The sequence below is a fragment of the Montipora capricornis genome, chromosome 14 (genome assembly GCF_036669925.1).
Source record: "Montipora capricornis isolate CH-2021 chromosome 14, ASM3666992v2, whole genome shotgun sequence".
Taxonomy (NCBI): domain Eukaryota; kingdom Metazoa; phylum Cnidaria; class Anthozoa; order Scleractinia; family Acroporidae; genus Montipora; species Montipora capricornis.
Window position 1 is genome coordinate 10,332,436 of NC_090896.1, and position 18,821 is coordinate 10,351,256.

Genomic DNA, 18,821 nt, shown 5'->3' on the forward strand with positions numbered 1-18,821 from the left:
TTTTATTCTTTATTGAATAAGGGAGAGAAGGAATAGAGAACAAGAAGACCGAAATAACAATTGAAATTAACTGCGAAAAAGTAACAATGAATAAATCCATTGCAGTCATAGGAAGTAGGTAGTGACAATTATGTAGATATCGATGTCTTTAACGTGTGAAGAACAGGTGCAACGTCCAAAAAACTATCAAATATAGTCGTTCTCTTGTCGATTATTCAATTCGTCCAAAAACGGAGAGGGGAAAAGTTTGAACAGTGCCGTTGGAGCGAGAAAGCATAAACACGTATCAGGGCAGTGTCTTGAGATCGGATTCAACAAATCTTTGACTGACATATCCCTGACACCATCTGAAAGACGATGATCCGCAGTCAAGAACCTCAGCCATTTAAAACTTCATCTAGAACGCATACTGAAAGTGTGGGAGAACATGTCGCAGTTTCCAATGTCACGCTACCGAAAATGTTATACGCACGTCATAGAAAGAAGGAACTTATCTCAGACAAACCGATATTTCCTGCAATAAGCCATGTGCGAACACGGATATCACAAACAAGACCAAAATCTTGCGCTTCAAGAGTTGATACCGCAGTTTCTTCATCGTCAACGTCCAATGTAAGCACACCGGGAAGGTCTCGATCATGTTTATCTCCAACTGCAGACGGTGGTAAACGTGATAGAGCGCTCTCATCACCAGCTCCTTCAAGAAGCGTGGGTCGTTCTTCGAGCTCAATGCCTCTGAACGTTACGTCATCTCAGTTTGTTTTAGAAGAAACCAGCTTGATTGATCTTAAAACAGAGAGTTCCGATCATGGAATCGGTTTTTCGTCATCGAATTCTTTATCCGCAGCTTTGCTTCGCAAATTTGAAGACTCGGATAAAACAGCGAAAAAAGCCCAGTCCCTTATCGCCGATTACAAGCGATCGACTCAAGTTATTGGTCGCAATAAACGTTTTGAAAATAAATCGCTGGCAGAAGCCATTGAAGAAGTGAAAAATTGTCGATATTTGCGAGTTGTAAAAAGGAAAGATGAACAATGATGTAGCAGGTGATTAAATATCAAGTAGGCTTTAAACTTTTTCGCGTGCATTTTATTTTAAGGGGCAACTTAACTGTGCACTTTTTCTTTAATGTTACTCACATTATTAAAACTTTCACCTTAAATAACATACATGAAAAAATTATCCATTCTGATTGGCTAAGAGGAATGCAATTTTTTCAGACTACAAATTGCTCTCGCCCGTAATTTTGTTCCTCTTTGCAGAAATGTACCCGTGAATATTTATTTTAATGTTCCCAACCCATGACACAAGTGTAGCAGATGTGTCATAATGGGCCTTATTCGCGCGGCGCTCAAATTTCTTGTTTAATTGCAAATCTTGAATCGGTGGGCTGTGAATTATATTACCCCAAAGAGAAAACATCTGAGAAATTAATTTTAAAATCGCTTTTTCTTTTGTTTCCCGCCATAATCTGCTTGCGAAAAATGATTGGCGTACATGTCAGCACGCGTGAAAGGATTGAGTATCAATTGACAGCTTAGCACGTGCCCAAACGGGCTTTCAAATAGGGGGCGGAGTTATTAAGCAGACCGTGAACTGCACGCGAAATCTTCAATCTCGATTTGCTAGGGCTTTATTTTGACGCCGAAATTACAACTTCTCGGACCTCCTGTCCCGACGGGTTTTAACATATCGCTTCCAAATTTTCAGTTCTGATAGATGATTGTACTACCCCAAATATCGTGTGAGGAATTTTTCATTTGTCTCCGGAGACTGATTTTATGGCACTTCTTCTGTTCAAATGAAATAAAAGTTTCGACTTTGGTGCGTGATATTTCCTTCAATACACCTCTTTACAGTTGTGTGCTTAGTTACCTGGCCTTTAAATGAAAGTGAGGCTGGTGTTGACCATGTTATGATACAGACCTGCCGCCTTTTGTTATGTTAATGATGTTGTTGTCATGCTAATTAGTAAGAATTTACATAAGAAAGGCAGTGAGGTTTCTGTCAAAACAAGGTAAACTCCAGCCTCACTTTCATTCACAGGCCAGGTAACTAAGCACACAACTGTAAAATGGACTATTCTTACAGTGCCCCTGTGATAAAAAAAAACCACTTCCTTTTTTCCTTCAGATTTTGAAAGTGTGTTTGCTTAACACCTGAGTGGCAAAATTTTGAGCTTTGATTTTTATCCAAAGGCCGTTTATACTTTGAGTGTAAGTTTTGAATTTCACGGTCCGCCATTACTAACGTCCAAAACTGACCGATTGGACCTCAGACGGCTGGATCCAGGGAAAAGTGACGTCAGAGGCTCACTAGCTTAAAATTTCAGCGTGTGAACACAGCTTATTATATATGCAAAGCGCGAGTTTAAAAGTCTGAAAGCCCAAAACCCCCGTGCTGCATATTAATTCTGCGGCGTACACACATATTGCATTCTTAAACTAGTGAGCCTTTGACGTCATTTTCTGCTCGATCCAGCTCTCTCAAGAACATAATGTTAGTAATGGCGGACCATTAAATAGCAAAATTACCGTTAAAATAAAGAGGTGTCTTTTTGAAATCAAGGCTTAAAACGTGGGTCACTTAGTGTTTTGTTAACATAATTTTGAAATCCAAAGAAAAATATGAATTGATTTTTTGGTCACAGGCGCACTTTAACATGCCAAAAATTCCTCACACGGTATTAGAGTGCATTTATCTGTGACCAATATGCATCAAAGTGCGGTTGTTTTCGCAATAAAGTGAAGGGGCAGGAGCTTCTGCAGCAGACTCGGTCGTTCTGAGTTTGAGGCATCAAAACTAAAATGTAATATTAAATACCAAAAAACTAAACCTTTATTCAAATAATCCAATCTATTCGCTTTAATATGATATATAGTGTGACCCTATTCGAAAACTAGCGGCGCGACAATTTTTTTTTTTTATCCGCGGCGGCCTCATTTTACTTTACCGAGACCTTAACGAAGTTAACAAATTTCTAGTTTCTAAAGAAACCCTAGGGCAGTCTCGGTCTAGGGAAAGCGGTTTAATACACACAAGAACGTCCTTGCCCGTGGGAAAACGCTATTTATGGATGTTTAAAAGGGCAAAGTATAACCACAGCTATTGTACCCAACCAGAAACCCATAAGCTTCTGAATATTCAATTTGCTAAGTACCATATTTGGAACAACAAGAGCGAGGGGTTTCCAAATATGGTACTCAGCACTGCAACATTCAACCAATCAGTTCGCACTGAATATTCGGAAGCTGTGAACGCACGTTACACGTTTCAACCCTTATGGGTTTCTGACCCAACTTGATTCAAATCTCCCGGGATTAAGATTCGTTGTGTATTGTCTTTGCATGATAATTCACCTTTATCACTCGGCGGCCATTTTGGAGTCCGTGGGAAATAGAGGCTTTGTCTTTGCATTGTCTTTGCCCGTCCAGCCTCACACTGAATGAGAAGTTCGACGGGCAAAATCTTTAGTTTGGACATTGAGTGATATGGGCCAATATGTGATATGTGATATGTTGATATGAAATAACTGGAAAAAAACGTTTTATTCCCTAATTATAAAGCTCCGGCTACACGTTCAAACATTGTTATAAAACATTTGTTGGATCAACAATGTTAGAATGTGTAGCATGCATGTTTGATGACGTTTGTTCAATATTTTTGGTTGGAAGAATGTTTTGATTTCGATCAAACATTTTTTCCAACATACAACAAATCAGTGTTGAAGCGTGTAGCCGCCCTTTCAACAATGTTGTATTGCAAAGACCAGTCAGTGTCAGTTATGAAGTTGATTAAATTATAATCTTTCTGTATCTCTTTTTATAATTTGCAGGGCAGTAAACTCATATCTAATTATATTTTACTTTGAGGGGAGTCCTTTACTGTGTAACTGCATCCCCAAGGGTAACATGAAACCTGAGCTGAACCAAACCCAAGCCACTTACCCTCCGGAAGGCCCCAAAGCCAAGGTGTGTGTAACCACACTACTAAGTTAGCCGAGAAGGTCTATGGGAACACAGACTGCTCAATTCACCGAATCGGTGAGCTCAATCTTGTACCCAATTCAAACCCTTTAGAAGTAGAACGTTTTGTTCCAGGGATTTCCATATCATTTAAACGTAAATGCCACATTATAATGCAAGTAAAATACACAAAGAATCTTAACCCCGCGGGATTTGAATTGAGTACAACCAGAAACCCATAAGGGTTGAAACGTGTAACGCGCGTCCACAGCTTCCGAATATTTAGTGCGAACTGATTGGTTGAATGTTTCATTGTCAAGTACCATATTTGGAAACCCCTCGCTCTTGTTGTTCCAAATATGGTACTTAGCAAATTGAATATTCAGAAGCTTGTTTCCCAGCACACAAGGGGCCGTTACACGTTTCAACCCTTCTGGGTTTCTGGTACAACTTTGAGTTAGCCGATTTGGTCTATAGAGTGGTTTCACGTGACGTCACGGCGGCCATGTTGGTCTCCCTAAACAAAGGAATGAGGGCCATGTTGGTGTCCTTAACTAATTGTTCGGGAATTGAGCTCCATAATCATGCAAACGCTATCTTTTGTTTCGGAGGAAAAACAAAGTTACTGATCACATGAGTGAAAACACTTTGTAACGTACAGTTGTTTGTTTCATATGGATATGAACTGATTTCATACAAAATACTGCGCAGTTGGATTCTAACAACTTTGGCGGTACCGGTGAGATGGCGAAATTTTTTTGTATTCCTTCTTTTTTTCTTTTTCTTTCTTTTTGATCTAAATACAAGAAAAAATAGCATAGCGGACTTCGATGGTATAAACTATAGGGGCTTAATGGGTAACTCGCAATAGATCACCGCGATGTTGGACATCTTCTGACAGTGAAAGAATTTAGTACCTAATTTCAATTGACAGAAGACAACGTGGGTGAGTTCAGTTTGAAATATTATGTCATGGTTTATCGCACTGATTTTGTGCTGACTTATCATAACATTGTAAAATTATAAAACTCAAATGATCAAGACCGCACCAAATTTAACTCTCTTCGGATGATTCATCATGACTTAGTATGACGAGTCATGTTTGATCAGGTGATTTCATGACTTCAGGAAATCTGATTTCAGTGAATGGTAGGTCACAGCAGCCTGACACCTCTGACTGATAGAGAGGCTCCGTAAGCATTGGACCATTAATTAAGCGATAGAATGTGCGCTCGAATTCAAGACGGTCTTAAAATTACTGTGGACAAAGTACCATGCTTTTGCAATTGCATGAATCGTTAATAGTGACGTCACCAAATCATTATGATGATAATTTATGATTTACAAGGGATTCTGTTAAAGGGGCTAGGTCACGCTATTTTAGGTAATTTTGTTTAATTTTGTTAATTATGAGCTCTAAACGTCAAATTGACAGAGCAAGAGTCTTTCATTTGCAAAATCACGGCCACAAAACAACTGAGAATGATTTTCCAGGTGTGTAAATGACATTTTGATATAGACTGATATAAATTTGAAAAAAGGTGGGCCGACGTTTTTCAAATTTACTCAATTTCAATCCATTTTAATCCTCTCCATTTTTATCCATCTATTTACTTTCTTAGCTTTTCTGTGTTTTATTAGAGTTCTTCTATAGTTTCGAACAGTCATTTTGATATTTTAGTTAATTCTATGACCATTCGATCAGTGCTGAAATTGCTTAAAATTGCGTGACCTAGCCCCTTTAAGGATGGCTCATATGTTTGAACCACTATCTTGAACAACTGAAATTAAACTAATCCAGCCAGAATAAACGAGTATTGCATGCACCTCGAACAACCTGTGTTTGTCATGCATGTCTTACAGAGCGGAGGAAGCTAAAAAAAAAAAGAGTGAAGTGATTTGATATGCCTTTATGACAGGTTTACGAGTCGTATGGGTTCTGGTTGGGTAGTTTCATGTCAAGTAAACGTTAATTATGGTTACGGGTACAATATATTGTTGACGTCAATTTAGAGCATTCAAATGAACTTACCAGTGTTTCATTGGTTATGGAAACAAACTAATGAGTACGGCCTTAATCTGCTCCAGTGATAACTACATTTGAATAACAAAGTGTTTGGCAAGGTCTAGTTTCTCTACAAACGCAGTTCGTTTCGTGTTGCCTGCAGCAGCTGTGAGACATTTATGAAGACGTATGTTGTAGCTGGAAATCAGCCTTAAACACAAAGAAAAAAGTTAATTTGCGCTTTGTTTCTCTAACGTTTCTGTTTCGTAGAGATATTGCAGCATTAAAGGCCAAGTGCAAATATGCAAAAAAAATTCCTTATTATATTGATCTCCCAGACACATTACCATAACTTCGTTATTTACAATCGCTGAGTCATGGCACGTAGTTGATCATTTCATTAAGTCGAGAGTGTATAAAAGGCAACGAGCAATGGATACACTCGACTAAGTTTGAACTGAGAACACGTGCATCACAAGCAATGGCTTCCCGTTATAAGCTGACATATTTCGACTTAAAAGGTCGAGCTGAGGCAATACGGATTGCCTTTGAATACGCCGGAGTCAAATATGAAGATGTGAGGATCAGTTGGGAAAATCGAGCTACAGGCGAATGGTCTCAAACAAAGAACAGTAAGTAAAATCACTTTGTCATTTCACTGAGATATAAGAATTGTAAATAATGATTTCGTGAACCCGTGAATAGCGGGGATGGCTCCTTAGAAGGCTTGCGCAAACTCGAACTAGACCGGCAAACGAACGCGCGAGAGCGCAGGAAGCTGATAGGGAAGGCAAGCGGCTTGGAGATTCCGGGATCATGATCCGTGCTCACACAGCCTGCGCTGTGGCAGCACTGACTTTGGTGGCAGAGAAGGCCGCACGCTCAACCCCTCCCCCTCAGTCCTAGAAACAAATACGAGAATACGAGGACCTAAAACAAATCGCCTTTCCTACTATCTACGCTGGTGAAAAAATTTTCTTGTCTCAAGATGGCTTTGTCTTTGTTATACACGTTGCATTGTTTCCTTTGCTTTAAATTTCGTGATTAACATCACGAAGTCTTAAAAGTGCTTCTACGGTGGAATAAATCATTTCTCGTTTTTCTTCATACGTCGAAAGTACTTGCGTCGAATGCTCAACGGGCGAAATTTTTTGTAGTAACTTCAAGGGGAAGACTGTTTATTTTCACTCCACTGTTTTCATTTAACGGTCCGCCATTACTCGTTGCGGTTTCAACCGATAAGCTTTCAGCGATCTGGATCGAGGAGAAAGTAACGTCACTTACTGAGTCACTTGCTGAAAAACGAAGCGTGTGAATGCGGCTTAGTTAGTATGCAGCACTTTTCAGATATTGCGGTTCTGCATACCAATTCACACACTTCATTTTTAAACCAGTGAGTACATGACTCCATTTTCTCCTCGATCGAGTTCTCCGAGGGCTTATCTCACAGAACCACACCCAGTAATGGCGGACAATTAAATGAAAAAAAATGCCGCCAAAATGAATGCTATTTCTCTTGAAACGATTGCGTAAATTTCGAGTATTCAGCACAAGAACTTTCGAAAGGTGAAGATTAACGAGAAGTGGTTTTTGATCGCAGTAGTACTGTAAGTCTCATTCTCGTCACCAGAGCCTTGGATCGACCCAAGGCTCTGGGAAACTCTATGTAGGAGAACATGCGCCGTAGGGTTCTTATAGCTAAAAATTGGTTATTTGAACCTTACGGCGCCTGCTCACTCCTCGTGCTAACATGAATGCTCCGGTTAAAGACGTTTTTGATTGTTCTTCACGAAAACCAATGAGAAGACACTTTGTTTCAGGGTTCCCCAGAGCACTTCTTTCAAGAGCTCTGGGTTTGAGATTGTGTAAGTCTAAGCAGAGTTAATAGGCCACTTCGGAAAATACCATAATACTCATTGTTTGTTCCCCCAAATTTTGCATAAGCATTGTTGCAGTTTCTTTTGGGAGTTACAAGGCTCCCACGAGAAAACAACGCTTATGCAAAATTTGGGAGGACAAACAAAGAATATTATGGTATTTTCCGAATTGGCCTATTAACTCTGGTCTAAGTGGATAGGGGGCTTGCCTTGCAACCCGAAGACCCATTGTGGGTCGTTTCCTTCCTGTGTGTTTTTCTGCAGATTCGACGCGATTTCGATTCCTGCGTTGTCAACGGTATTATAAAATCCCAAAACTGCACACTAAATTCTCAGGAGCCCACCAGATTGAGTCAAATACCCCCAAACCAACCAGACTGGCTTTAGGAAGATGGTTGGGAGAGTACTAGAAGTAGTAGTAGCAGCTTTAAAAGTTGAAAACTAAAACTATTTACAACTGTAACGATTTCAAGTTTCTCGGATAAGGACGATAAGCCGGAAGGCCTCGTCTCATAACCCTTCAACGTTCATAATCCTGTGGGACGTAAAAGAACCCACACACTATTCGCAAAGAGTAGGGCATGGAGTTCCCGGTGTTGTGGTCTGTCCTCTGTAGTATATCATGGTTGGGAGGGTAAATTGCTCTAAGATATTTGGTACACCAAGTTACTGTAAAATCCGAGGGTAAAGAAAGATATATGATATGATATGAGTGAGGCCTAACACTACCGTGAAGTTTTTATACCCAATTGTTCCATCATAGATCAACCCTAGTATTGGAATTGGGCCCACACAAGGACAGAAGAAAACTCTGACCAGGGTTGATCTCTGATGGAACAATTGGGTATAAAAAACTTCACAGTAGCGTTAGGCCTCACTCGAACTTGAAATCATTACTATCAATATGCTACTGAAGGACAGCAACTAACGATTATTTACAACTGCTTTACGTGATTGCCCTGTGGGAATCCGATATGCTGGATACCTTCTTCAGGTTTCGCTTAAATTGATCAACATATCAGCGAGCAATGTTGGATGGTTGACCTTTGGAGCCAAACGCTCAGCAAACTGCGCCCCACCGGGGTGCCAACGACATTGTTTTTTTATTCCCCTGGGTCCCGGCATGACTGCATTAGTCACGCCTCCTTGGGATGCCTTTGCAGGCAACTTTATAGGTGGTTTTCAACTGAGGTGAGAATAATGTAATGTACAAGTGCTGGTTGGCGAACAAAAGAAGTTACCGGCCAACTTGCGTCCGTTTGTACGGGGCGTAAGTCATTTTGTTTTCGTCCACCAACATGGAGGAGATGACGTAACGGGAAAGCCATGTTTGCCAACAGTCCATCGCTCCCGATGTTCACCTATTCTTGGATTTCACTCACGTGATCAACAGCCATGCTTTTCAACGAAAACAAAATAAAATGTTTGCATAATAGTAGGGTTCAATTCCTGGTGGATTGGATATGATTCATTGTTTGGGGACACCAACATGGCGACCATGACGTCATGTCAAAACCGTCTGACTTTTTATGGTAACGTGAAAGCTTTCAGAAGCCAATAGCATGAGACGACAGGGTCGGAAGATCCTTAATTGGATCGTTCCTCTCTTTCAGGTGGAAAATTTCCGTTTGGTACGCTACCTATTCTTGAAGTCGATGGCGTGACATTGAGCCAATCAATGGCAATTCTGCGTTTTGTGGCGAAAAGACATGGTTTGTAAAACTCATTAGCAATTATTATGACCCACCATGTAATATAGAAAAGGCATCGCCCACATCACTTTTCGTTCATGCCGCTGTATTAACATTTACGCAGCAGTCGTCTGTAATGCCTGGACACACTAGGCGATAAGTCGCTGCGACACGTCGCGGGGACAAGTTGCCGGAAAAATTCGCCTCTTGTGACACGGTTAATTTTGTGAAAATCATTTTCGCTGCGATCAGCTGCACGAATTCAAATCAGTTTGAATTTGTGCGACTGACCGCAGCGACACAATTAGCGAAAGCACCTTTGTCGCACCGTGTGTACACTTCCGACAACAAGTCGCTGCGACAAAATATAAATGAACCAATGAGAGGGCTTCATATTGTCCGCCATATTGAATTAGAAAACTAGTCTACATTCCTCCTTATACGAGCTGAGTGTGCATCCAACAGGGACTTGTTTTGCAAACAGTACACAAAGAGCGACTTATCCCAGAGACCTGTCGCTGCGACTGGTCGCCTAGAGTGTATCGGCCTGTAAAGTTACTATCTTGTGAAGAGGTGTCCTTAAACCCCTGACACTTCCAAGCACTGATCTTAAAATTTCAAAGGAAAAGAGTATTCTGAGCCATGTAATAACAAACTTGTAAGGTTTGTCGTACTTTTGCGAGAGTTTCTCTGCTAAATGCGTTAAGAAACGGTGATAAGAACAGTATTTTTACCAAGGGTTGGTTCCTGGAAGGCGTAATAACTCTATTCCAGGGATAAATGTGCCTTATTCCGGCACATTCCAGGTGGCTCTTCAGGAACCCATGACCCGGAGCCTACAACTCTACTGTGTTCGTGTAACGGCGTTTTCACAGACCGATTTATTTTTAGATTGAATTTCCCGGGAATGAGACTCCCACAGGAGCCCGATGACCAATTACAAGAAATTAAGCTGACGTCATAAGGTCACCGAACAGGAACTGCCGTTGTTTTTTGACCTAATTCGCGGGAAGGGCTAGTCTAAAAATAAACCTACTTGCGAAAACGCCGTTTCATAGACGCTGTATGGAAGTTGCACGCTCCAGATGGGCTCCTGATATGACTCAATTATAAATAATATAAACTTTAAAATATACAGTTAGCGGCGAGGAGACCTCTAAAAAACCATAGGGCTTATGCTGAGAGGTCTCCTTGGTGATACGTGAATAAGAAATCAATTACAGCAAAAGGCGAGCGTATAAAACGAAATGAAAAGAAAAAAAGAAATCAAACTGCCATTTTCATGGTTTCATAGTTTATGTTATTTGCTTTTATTTTGAGTAGAGCGGTTTTCAATTGAGTGTCGAAAATAATTGCGAATTGCTTTAGTTTTGCATTTACTACACTCAGTGATTGGTTGAAAGTTCTCCCGCCATTTTTTCAACCAACCAGAAATGAAACCAAAAGCAATCGTGGCTTGCGCGTGCACATTTTCCAGCGCTTTGTGTCGGCTACGTGTAATTACTTCGAATCTTGATTGGTTTACTGGATTGTCTCCGTCCTTTTTGATTGGCAAAAGTAATTGCTTTGGTTTTGGCTTTACGACACTCAGTTGAAACTCGCTCTAACATTTAATTAACATTGAACAGTTAGGTCATGGGATCAAAATCGCGTTCAAGCCTGAACGGAATCTTCGGGGCTTTCCTCTCGTTATACTATACTGAAGTACATCTGGTAGCAATTTCCAAAATTCAATGTTTCATAGAATAGTTTCTTTCTTTCTCTGACAGGCTTGTCCCCCGAGGATGAAATTCAGCTAGCCAAAGCAGACGCGTTTGCTGAAGAAGTGTATGCATTGGAAAACGGATTCATTCGAACGCTTTTGAATCCCAACCCAGAAGAAAACGTACGTGATTTTTGACTCAAACTGGCTCAAACCGTTTCAACAATTTGAGGAGAGTGTCTTATTATTATTAGAAGAATTAACTCTACAACACAGTTTCACGTAACGTCAATTTTATGCCGGTACTAAATGAAACATCAATAGTTGCTTTAAAGTGTCCCTGTGATTAAAAAAATAAATAAATAAAAATCACTTCCATTTTTCTTCAGATTTGGAGAGTGTGTTAGCTTAACACCCGACTGGCAAAAGTTTGAGCTGTGACTTTTATCCAAAGGGCCGTTTACTTTGAGTGTAAGTTTTGGATTTCGTGGTCCACCATTATTCTCGTTCAAAACTGATCGATTGGACCTGGACAGATGTCTTTTTGAAATCAATTCTTAAACCTTTGGTCGCTTAGTGTTTAGTTAACATAGTGTTTTGAAATCGAAAGTAAAATAAGAATTGCTTTCTTGGTCACAGGGGCACTTTACCAAGATGCGCTCATCGATGTGACGCAATAGGTTACCATGGCAACAAAAAAGCCCGTGTAAAAACGCCCTTAACATAACTTTCCAGTTATGTGAAACAGTTGGGTAGATTCAATCCTTCTAAATAGCTAAATAGTAGAGTTAGTTGAGTTTAGTTGTCCGGGTGAGTAATTCCCAAGAGGAACTGTTGCTTGTGATGAAGCATGATTTCATATCTTTGGAATGACATTCCCACTTTCCTTCCCCCCAGCCAATTCTCTTTTCGCCCAATGCGAAGGAATTCGCAATCCAGGATCCAGCAAATGTGAGGCTTTGGAATCTGGAATCGAGTGCTTGGAATCCGAAATCCATTGTATGGAATCCAGAATCCACAGATTTCGATGGAATCTAGGATCCATGAAAATATAGTATGGTAAAGACTCCCAATTGGCAGGAGGCCACCGATTGGGTCTTTTCATAGTAATCCTCCTCACAATTTTAACATACTGTCAAGTAGACAGTGATTGAAAATGAAGATTATTATAAGTTGGGGGATATTTCCTTGATAAACACCAAATTCTCATTATTAACAAACAAAGAAAGCTACGGTACTAGTCAGGAGAATGAATTTTTTGATCTTGGGAGTGAACGGCCGGTTAAAGTGAGCTAGAGTTGAGAAGGGGGCTTACATTACTGGACCACGTGGCTCCCTTTACATGATTTTTCGTAATGTTACAACTTGGTCAGAGAAATTACTTGGTTTTAGTTCAACGCTAGCAAGATGAATTTTCAGGGTATTGAATATATCTTTTTGTACTGATCATAGAATTAAAGTGAAAAACTCAAGCAGTTGCAGAGATTGGCATTCCCAAAACAAAAAATTACCCATGACGTTGTCATTCAACCCTAATTGGTGATATTTTGGTCTTTTTCCATTTACAGAAAGATCTAATGGACAAATTTTTCTCTGAGACGGTGCCGATGTCGGCTCAATACTTGGAGAAAATTCTGGAGAAAAATGAGAAGTGTGAAGTTTACTGTGTGGGAAATAAGGTCAGTTTGGATGTGCTCTGCGTCATTGAATTTTGTTTGGCTAATAATTTTTTCCTGAGAATTAACGTTTCAGTTTAAGGTCGATTAGCTATGCTTGTCAGTTGAAACTGTTTTTCTTGAGCGCTTGCGTGGAGAGCTAAGTAAATGGATGACCTGATGTCAATGGGACGTGAATAAAAGGATAGATAAGATTAATAATACTTATAAACGGACTATTTACGTCCGCCCAAGAAGAAGAAGAAGATGAAGAAGGAAGGAAGGGTCTTGAGAGAATTTCCGTGAAAACCGCTGATGTGCTCGAGTACGAGCAAAGACAAGACTTGAGACAGTTCCGTTTTGCAACAACTTTCTTGTTGTTTCCTGCGAAGAGTTTGCCGTAACTGTAAACCCATTTCCTTCGAGGTATCATCTGTTATTCCATTTTGTTAATTGTTTCGGCATAGATCGATCCTTATACAAGTGGAAGGGAGGAAACGGCTGTCTAGTTCTTTGTTAAACCCCCTAAAAACCAAACCCCTGTTTTTTTTTTTAACTACACCGTACCCCCATATTAAAAAAAAAGGAAAATCCCTCTTTTAGACATTTGATTAAAAAAAAAAACATTTAAAAAAAATATAAACTGCTTTGAAAAAAAATGAACCGGTTTTAAAAAAATTCAAACCAAAAGCAAAATTAAACCAAAACATAATATACGCAGCTTATTTCATTCGCAGTGTTTTTCCCGTTTAACAAACTTTATATGCACGAGGGCTTTTTACCATTGAAGCTAGGATTCCATTTTGCTCTTCGGTCCAGGTGTCTGAGAACGTATCGTTAAGTTGCAAACAGGAGTAATGGGGATTCTTGAAATCCAAAAGAAACAGTTTCCTCCTGAATAGCCAGAGAATAGTGACAGCTTAAAATTTAGCACTTGGGTTTTTATCACACGAATTTTTTCAATTTGAAAAATCAATATACATGGAAAATCATTTGTGTTCTTTTTGTTTACAGCTCAGCTACGCAGATATATATTTCTTCACTTTTTTCAACAATTACTCCGCAAAAGACGACCGTACGATACCAGACGCCTTAAAGAATTTTCCGCGGTTAACTGCGCTGTATGAAAAAGTCCGAGATGAGCCAAAAATCTCAGAATGGATTGAGAGAAGGCCAAAATCTGCTATTTGAAGGAACTACCAGGCTGCTTAACATGACGACCAACATTAACTGCTTGGTTATGTTTATCCACTTTGTTAATCAATCATTAGGCGAACTGCGTTAATCCGAGTCATTATGTGAACTGTGTTGATCAATCATTGCGTGAACTATGTAAAGATGAAGGGGGTAGTTTCTTCTTTGGTGCTGCGTCGGTGGGGAAGTAGTATACAAAAATTTGGTTTTATCAACGAAGTTGATAATGTAAATTGGCCACCGTTCAGAGATTCTAAAAGCTGACGTTTCGAGCTTTAGCCCTTCTTCAGACGAAGGGCTAACGCTCGAAACGTCAGCTTTTGATAAAACCAAAATATTTATGTGAAGGTGAACTGTGTGAATCAGGTTTTAGGCGAAAGGCGTTAACCAATGATTAGGCGAACTGTGTTAATTAGTTATTAAGCGAATTGTGTTAATAAATGTCAGGCGAACTGTGTTAATCATTCATTGGGCGAGCTGTGTTAATCAATCATCGGTTAACTGCGTTAATCAACCTTTGGGCGAACTGTGTTAATCAATCATTAGGCGTACGGGTTTCCCAAAGGAAAACCACTGGTTTCCCGTTTTTTCACCGAAGTTAGAGAGTTAATATAAAGCAACTGCAGCACACAAACTTAAAGCGCTATCGTGCGGGCGCGCTATCCCGCAATTGGATCAGTTTGAACGGTTTTAAAGTGAAGATAGAAAAATGAATGATTCAATTTAGTTGTTTGCTCACGTTGTTATCAAAATAAAGTGTCTTATCCACGTTATTGTACGGAAGAGTGCGAAGGTTCCGCAATTGTGTCAAGATTATTTATCTTCTTTGAACCTTGTTTTGTGACGCTGCAGATGCCGTAGCCGTCGCAGCGGCGTAGCTAGGATTTTTCAAGGAGGGTGGGGGGAGGGTCACACGTCACACTCTCTCAAACCCAGAGTACTTACTGGTTTGTCAGGTCGACATCTACGCTGTTTTTCGGATGAGCAGTGAGTGCGAGGGGGAGGACACGCCTACAAAATAGCTGCAAAGATAAAAACTAAGTTCGAGGTGACATAAATTACTTTGTTCCAGTCTAGCAGATATGGTTTGTATTATGTTGTCGACTGTCACAAAGAGGGGCCACGGGCAACCCAGGACCCCCCCCCCCCCCCCCCCCCCCCCCTTCACCTGCCATTCCCCTGCGTGTTCGGTGCTAAAACTTCCACTTTAAGTCCTGTTGAATGTGGCTGTCATTTGCATGAGTGGTCGTTCTAGAATACCCGGTGCCGTACGCCTTGGACAGTCATGCTGGTGTTGTGGCTATCATCTTCGCCTTCCCTCTCTGCAGTTGTATATGGGCTGAGTTTTAATCGATCTCAGTCTGACTCGAGGGTTTTTCTTTGGGTTTCCCCGGTTTGCTCCTTTAAGAAAATCGACACTCAGGTGATTGCATCTGGCTATGGTGTTACTAGACACCTACCCCAGTGCAAATTTCGAGGAAAGAATTCAGAGTACTGCCTTGTAAGAAACTTTCAGGAATAAAATTGGAACGAACGATATGTATGTTTGGGGAGAAAATTGATAATATCAGAAACCCATAAAAGGTGAAACGTGTAACAGCACCTTGTGTGCTGGGAAACAAGCTTCTGAATATTCAATTTGCTAAGAACCATATTTGGAACAACAAGAGCGAGGCGTTTCCAAATATGGTACTTATGACGGAAACATTCAACCAATTAGTTCGCTCGGAATATTTGGAAGCTGTGGACGCGCGGCACACGTTTCATCCCTTATGGGTTTCTGATAATATATAGTCGGGTGCTCGTGTCCTTGATAAAACCTCGTTGTTGTGAGAACGAGAAGGGCAAAGAATTGTAACAAAATGAAAAACGCACTTGCAGGGCATGCCGAGTCACTGCTTTTGCTCATTAAGTATATTTTTTGTTTCGTTCTATGTTAACTTTTATGCGCACGTGGGAAATTTCAGGCAGCCGGGGCACGCTGCATAGTAAATCAGTGGTTAATTAGTATTCATCGTGTACGTGTAAACTTCTTGTTCGAACGACAACGTTTGGGAGGGACCAATACAAAACTTTATTTGTAAGAAAATTGCTTAAAGGGGAGGTAAGTACACTGCGAAAATATCGAGGTGATATTTGGGTATCTGCTGACTGAACGGCTACTGAAGTTTAAACCCATAGGCGTCAACGACAGGCAGCTTTTCCGCTCATTTAAGTGGGGTTAAATTTTCGCATACTCTTTACGTATTTGTGAAAAGTAAGACCACGCTTGTTTGTCAAAATGCTAAGAACATAGTTTACTTTAACGAAAAAAAAAACGTTTAGATTTTTTTCACAGAGGAGGTGCAATTATCTCTCCATTTGGACGAGTTGTCAACGTGCGTATAGTTGAACAACGGTAACCTAAACTTCTAATGCTAAATATGCAACTTCTTCAATGGCTGCAAATTCATTTCATAAGTGCATCTTTCTAAATAGGTTGTTCAGTGCAATTTTTCTCTCTTTTGTAGCTGCTTACGATTAATTTCCATTCTTTAAAGTGGAACTATGATAAAAAAAATCATTTCCTTTTTTTCTTCTGATTTTGAAAGCGTGTTCGCTTAATACCTAACTGGCAAAATTTTGAGCTTTGAGTTTTATCAGAAACCCATAAGGGTTGAAACGTGTAACGCGCGTTCACAGCTTCCAAATATTCAGTGCTAAGTACCATATTTGGAAACCCCTCGCTCCAGTTAATTTCGCGCGAGAACATTGGTGGTATGCGTCACGGTGTTCTTGCGAACTGATTGGTTGAATGTTTCTCTCTTGTTGTTCCAAATATGGTACTTAGCAAATTGAATATTCAGAAGCTTGTCTCCCAGCACAGAAGGGGCCGTGACACGTTTCAACCCTTATGGGTTTCTGGTTTTATCCAAAGGCTGTTTATTTTGAGTGTAAATTTGTATTTCACGGTCCGCCATTGCATTGCTCACGTTCAAAACTGACCAATTGGACCTCAGAGGGTTGGATCTAGAGAAAATGACGTAATTTACTCACTAGCTTAAAATTTCAGCGTGTAAACGCAATTTATTATATATGCTAACAAGAGATTATAATCTCTTGATGCTAAACATCGGTTTAAAAGTCTGAAAGCCCGAAAATCCCGTGCTGCATATTAATTCAGCCGCGTACACACGCGTTTCATTCTTAAAGTAGTGAGTCTTCGACGTCATTTTCTCCTCGACCCAGCTGTCTCAAGATTTTAAAGTTAGTAATGGCGGACCAATAATAAGAAAATTCCAGTTAAAATAAACAGGTGTCTTTTTAAAATCAGAACTTAAAACTTCAAATTTGGGAGGGGATGTTTACATGATACCAGGGCGACTTTCGCTCCAGCGCGAGTCCGCTCCGGTTCCCTCTCTTAAGCCTAGTTTTCATTTGTCGGGAAAATCGGGCTCCCGGTGGGCTGGAACGGGTAGCACATGCGTACTTTTCGTGATAGACGCCATATCACTATCGTATTTTATCGATATGTGGTGTCCTTTGAGGTAAACACGATGCGAATTCACCCCGTCATCATGTAAACGCAGTATCAAGAAGTCACTCTGGTGTGAAACTCGCGTCGGTGCGACTTTTTCTCATGTAAACAGCCCCTAATATTATAATGCACACCTTGTTTTTCCTGTTTGCTAATGTTCTCCACTCACAATTTGAACGTTTCAGACTCCAGAGAGACACGCTTTTCGTGGAATATTTCTGAAGTCGTTCGATAAACTTGTAGGTCGTGTTTTATCGGGTCTAAAGCCGGGTCACAAGAGCAGTTTTTATGCATGTGAAAATACAATAATTTGATCGTGTAGATAGCATAATAAATAACTGTTGACAATTGGCATTAGCAGAGATAAAGCTGAAACAAGGCGAGGTTGCCTGGAATTTGCCACATTTTATGTGACGATACCAAGCAATTTTCAGTTCGTATTTGACAACTTTGCCACCCAAAACCTAACACGCCAGCCGGCGGGTCTAAAACACAGGTCAGGGCACGTCACTGTGCCACAGACGAATAAACAACACCAGCGAACGCAAAAGGAAAGAGACCTCTGCTATCAGGTAATCGTTCACGAGACAAGCAGCCTCATTTGTCTTACCAAAGAGAAATTTATTACTTTTCGAGTCGTTCCTACCTTCGCTTTGTTTGCTTAGCAGCACTATTCCATTCCCTCCCGAGAGCGACACTTACACTGATCTTCCGGGTAACACCTGACGATCTGCTTAGTAGCCTGTTTGCAGGGGCGAAAGTGTGATATCAACGTCAATTCTTATAAGCTTTGTACCTTTTAAAAGAGTGACACCAACAAATTTTATTAACACCAGATTGTACTCGTTGGTGGAGGCTGTTTCAGGGGTCATAGACGTACACATACAATGTGAGAATTGCCATGAGTTGTTTAGTAAAGTAGTGGAGGCCTGGATCCTCAGGGTTGTAGCCTACGTAGCTGCAAGCCTCTTTTCGCCACGGACGGCAACCGGAAGTTGGCTGCTTTCCTACGGCTTTAACTTGTCTCGGCACCAACACATTTATACTTCCAAGTATCTTTTCACGATTAGAGAACTTAGCTCATTTGGCTCAATTAGATTTGTTTAACAATAGGAACAATATGTCACGGGTAACAATAACAATGTGACAATCTCACGTTAAATTTATTCTCGACTCACCAACATTCCGGTCCATATAATAATATTCGCTATTAAG

General features: G+C 40.4%; 1 protein-coding gene across 1 annotated transcript; it reads left to right on the top strand.

Annotated features, from left to right (window-relative positions):
• Positions 1-6,343: 6,343 nt before the first annotated feature.
• LOC138032929 (hematopoietic prostaglandin D synthase-like) lies at positions 6,344-14,553 on the top strand. The gene is made up of 5 exons (XM_068880654.1): positions 6,344-6,602; positions 9,461-9,559; positions 11,308-11,423; positions 12,809-12,919; positions 13,910-14,553. The coding sequence occupies exons 1-5, from the start codon at positions 6,452-6,454 to the stop codon at positions 14,084-14,086; spliced, it is 654 nt and encodes a 217-aa protein (XP_068736755.1). The 5' UTR covers positions 6,344-6,451; the 3' UTR covers positions 14,087-14,553.
• Positions 14,554-18,821: the final 4,268 nt, after the last annotated feature.

Bases quoted from the DNA above. Each gene is read 5' to 3' on its own strand.
- LOC138032929 (XM_068880654.1), top strand. From the start codon at position 6,452: ATGGCTTCCCGTTATAAGCTGACATATTTCGACTTAAAAGGTCGAGCT. The intron at 9,560-11,307 runs GTTTGTAAAACT...TTTCTCTGACAG, and splicing joins TTTTGTGGCGAAAAGACATG to GCTTGTCCCCCGAGGATGAA. The intron at 12,920-13,909 runs GTCAGTTTGGAT...TTTTGTTTACAG, and splicing joins TTTACTGTGTGGGAAATAAG to CTCAGCTACGCAGATATATA.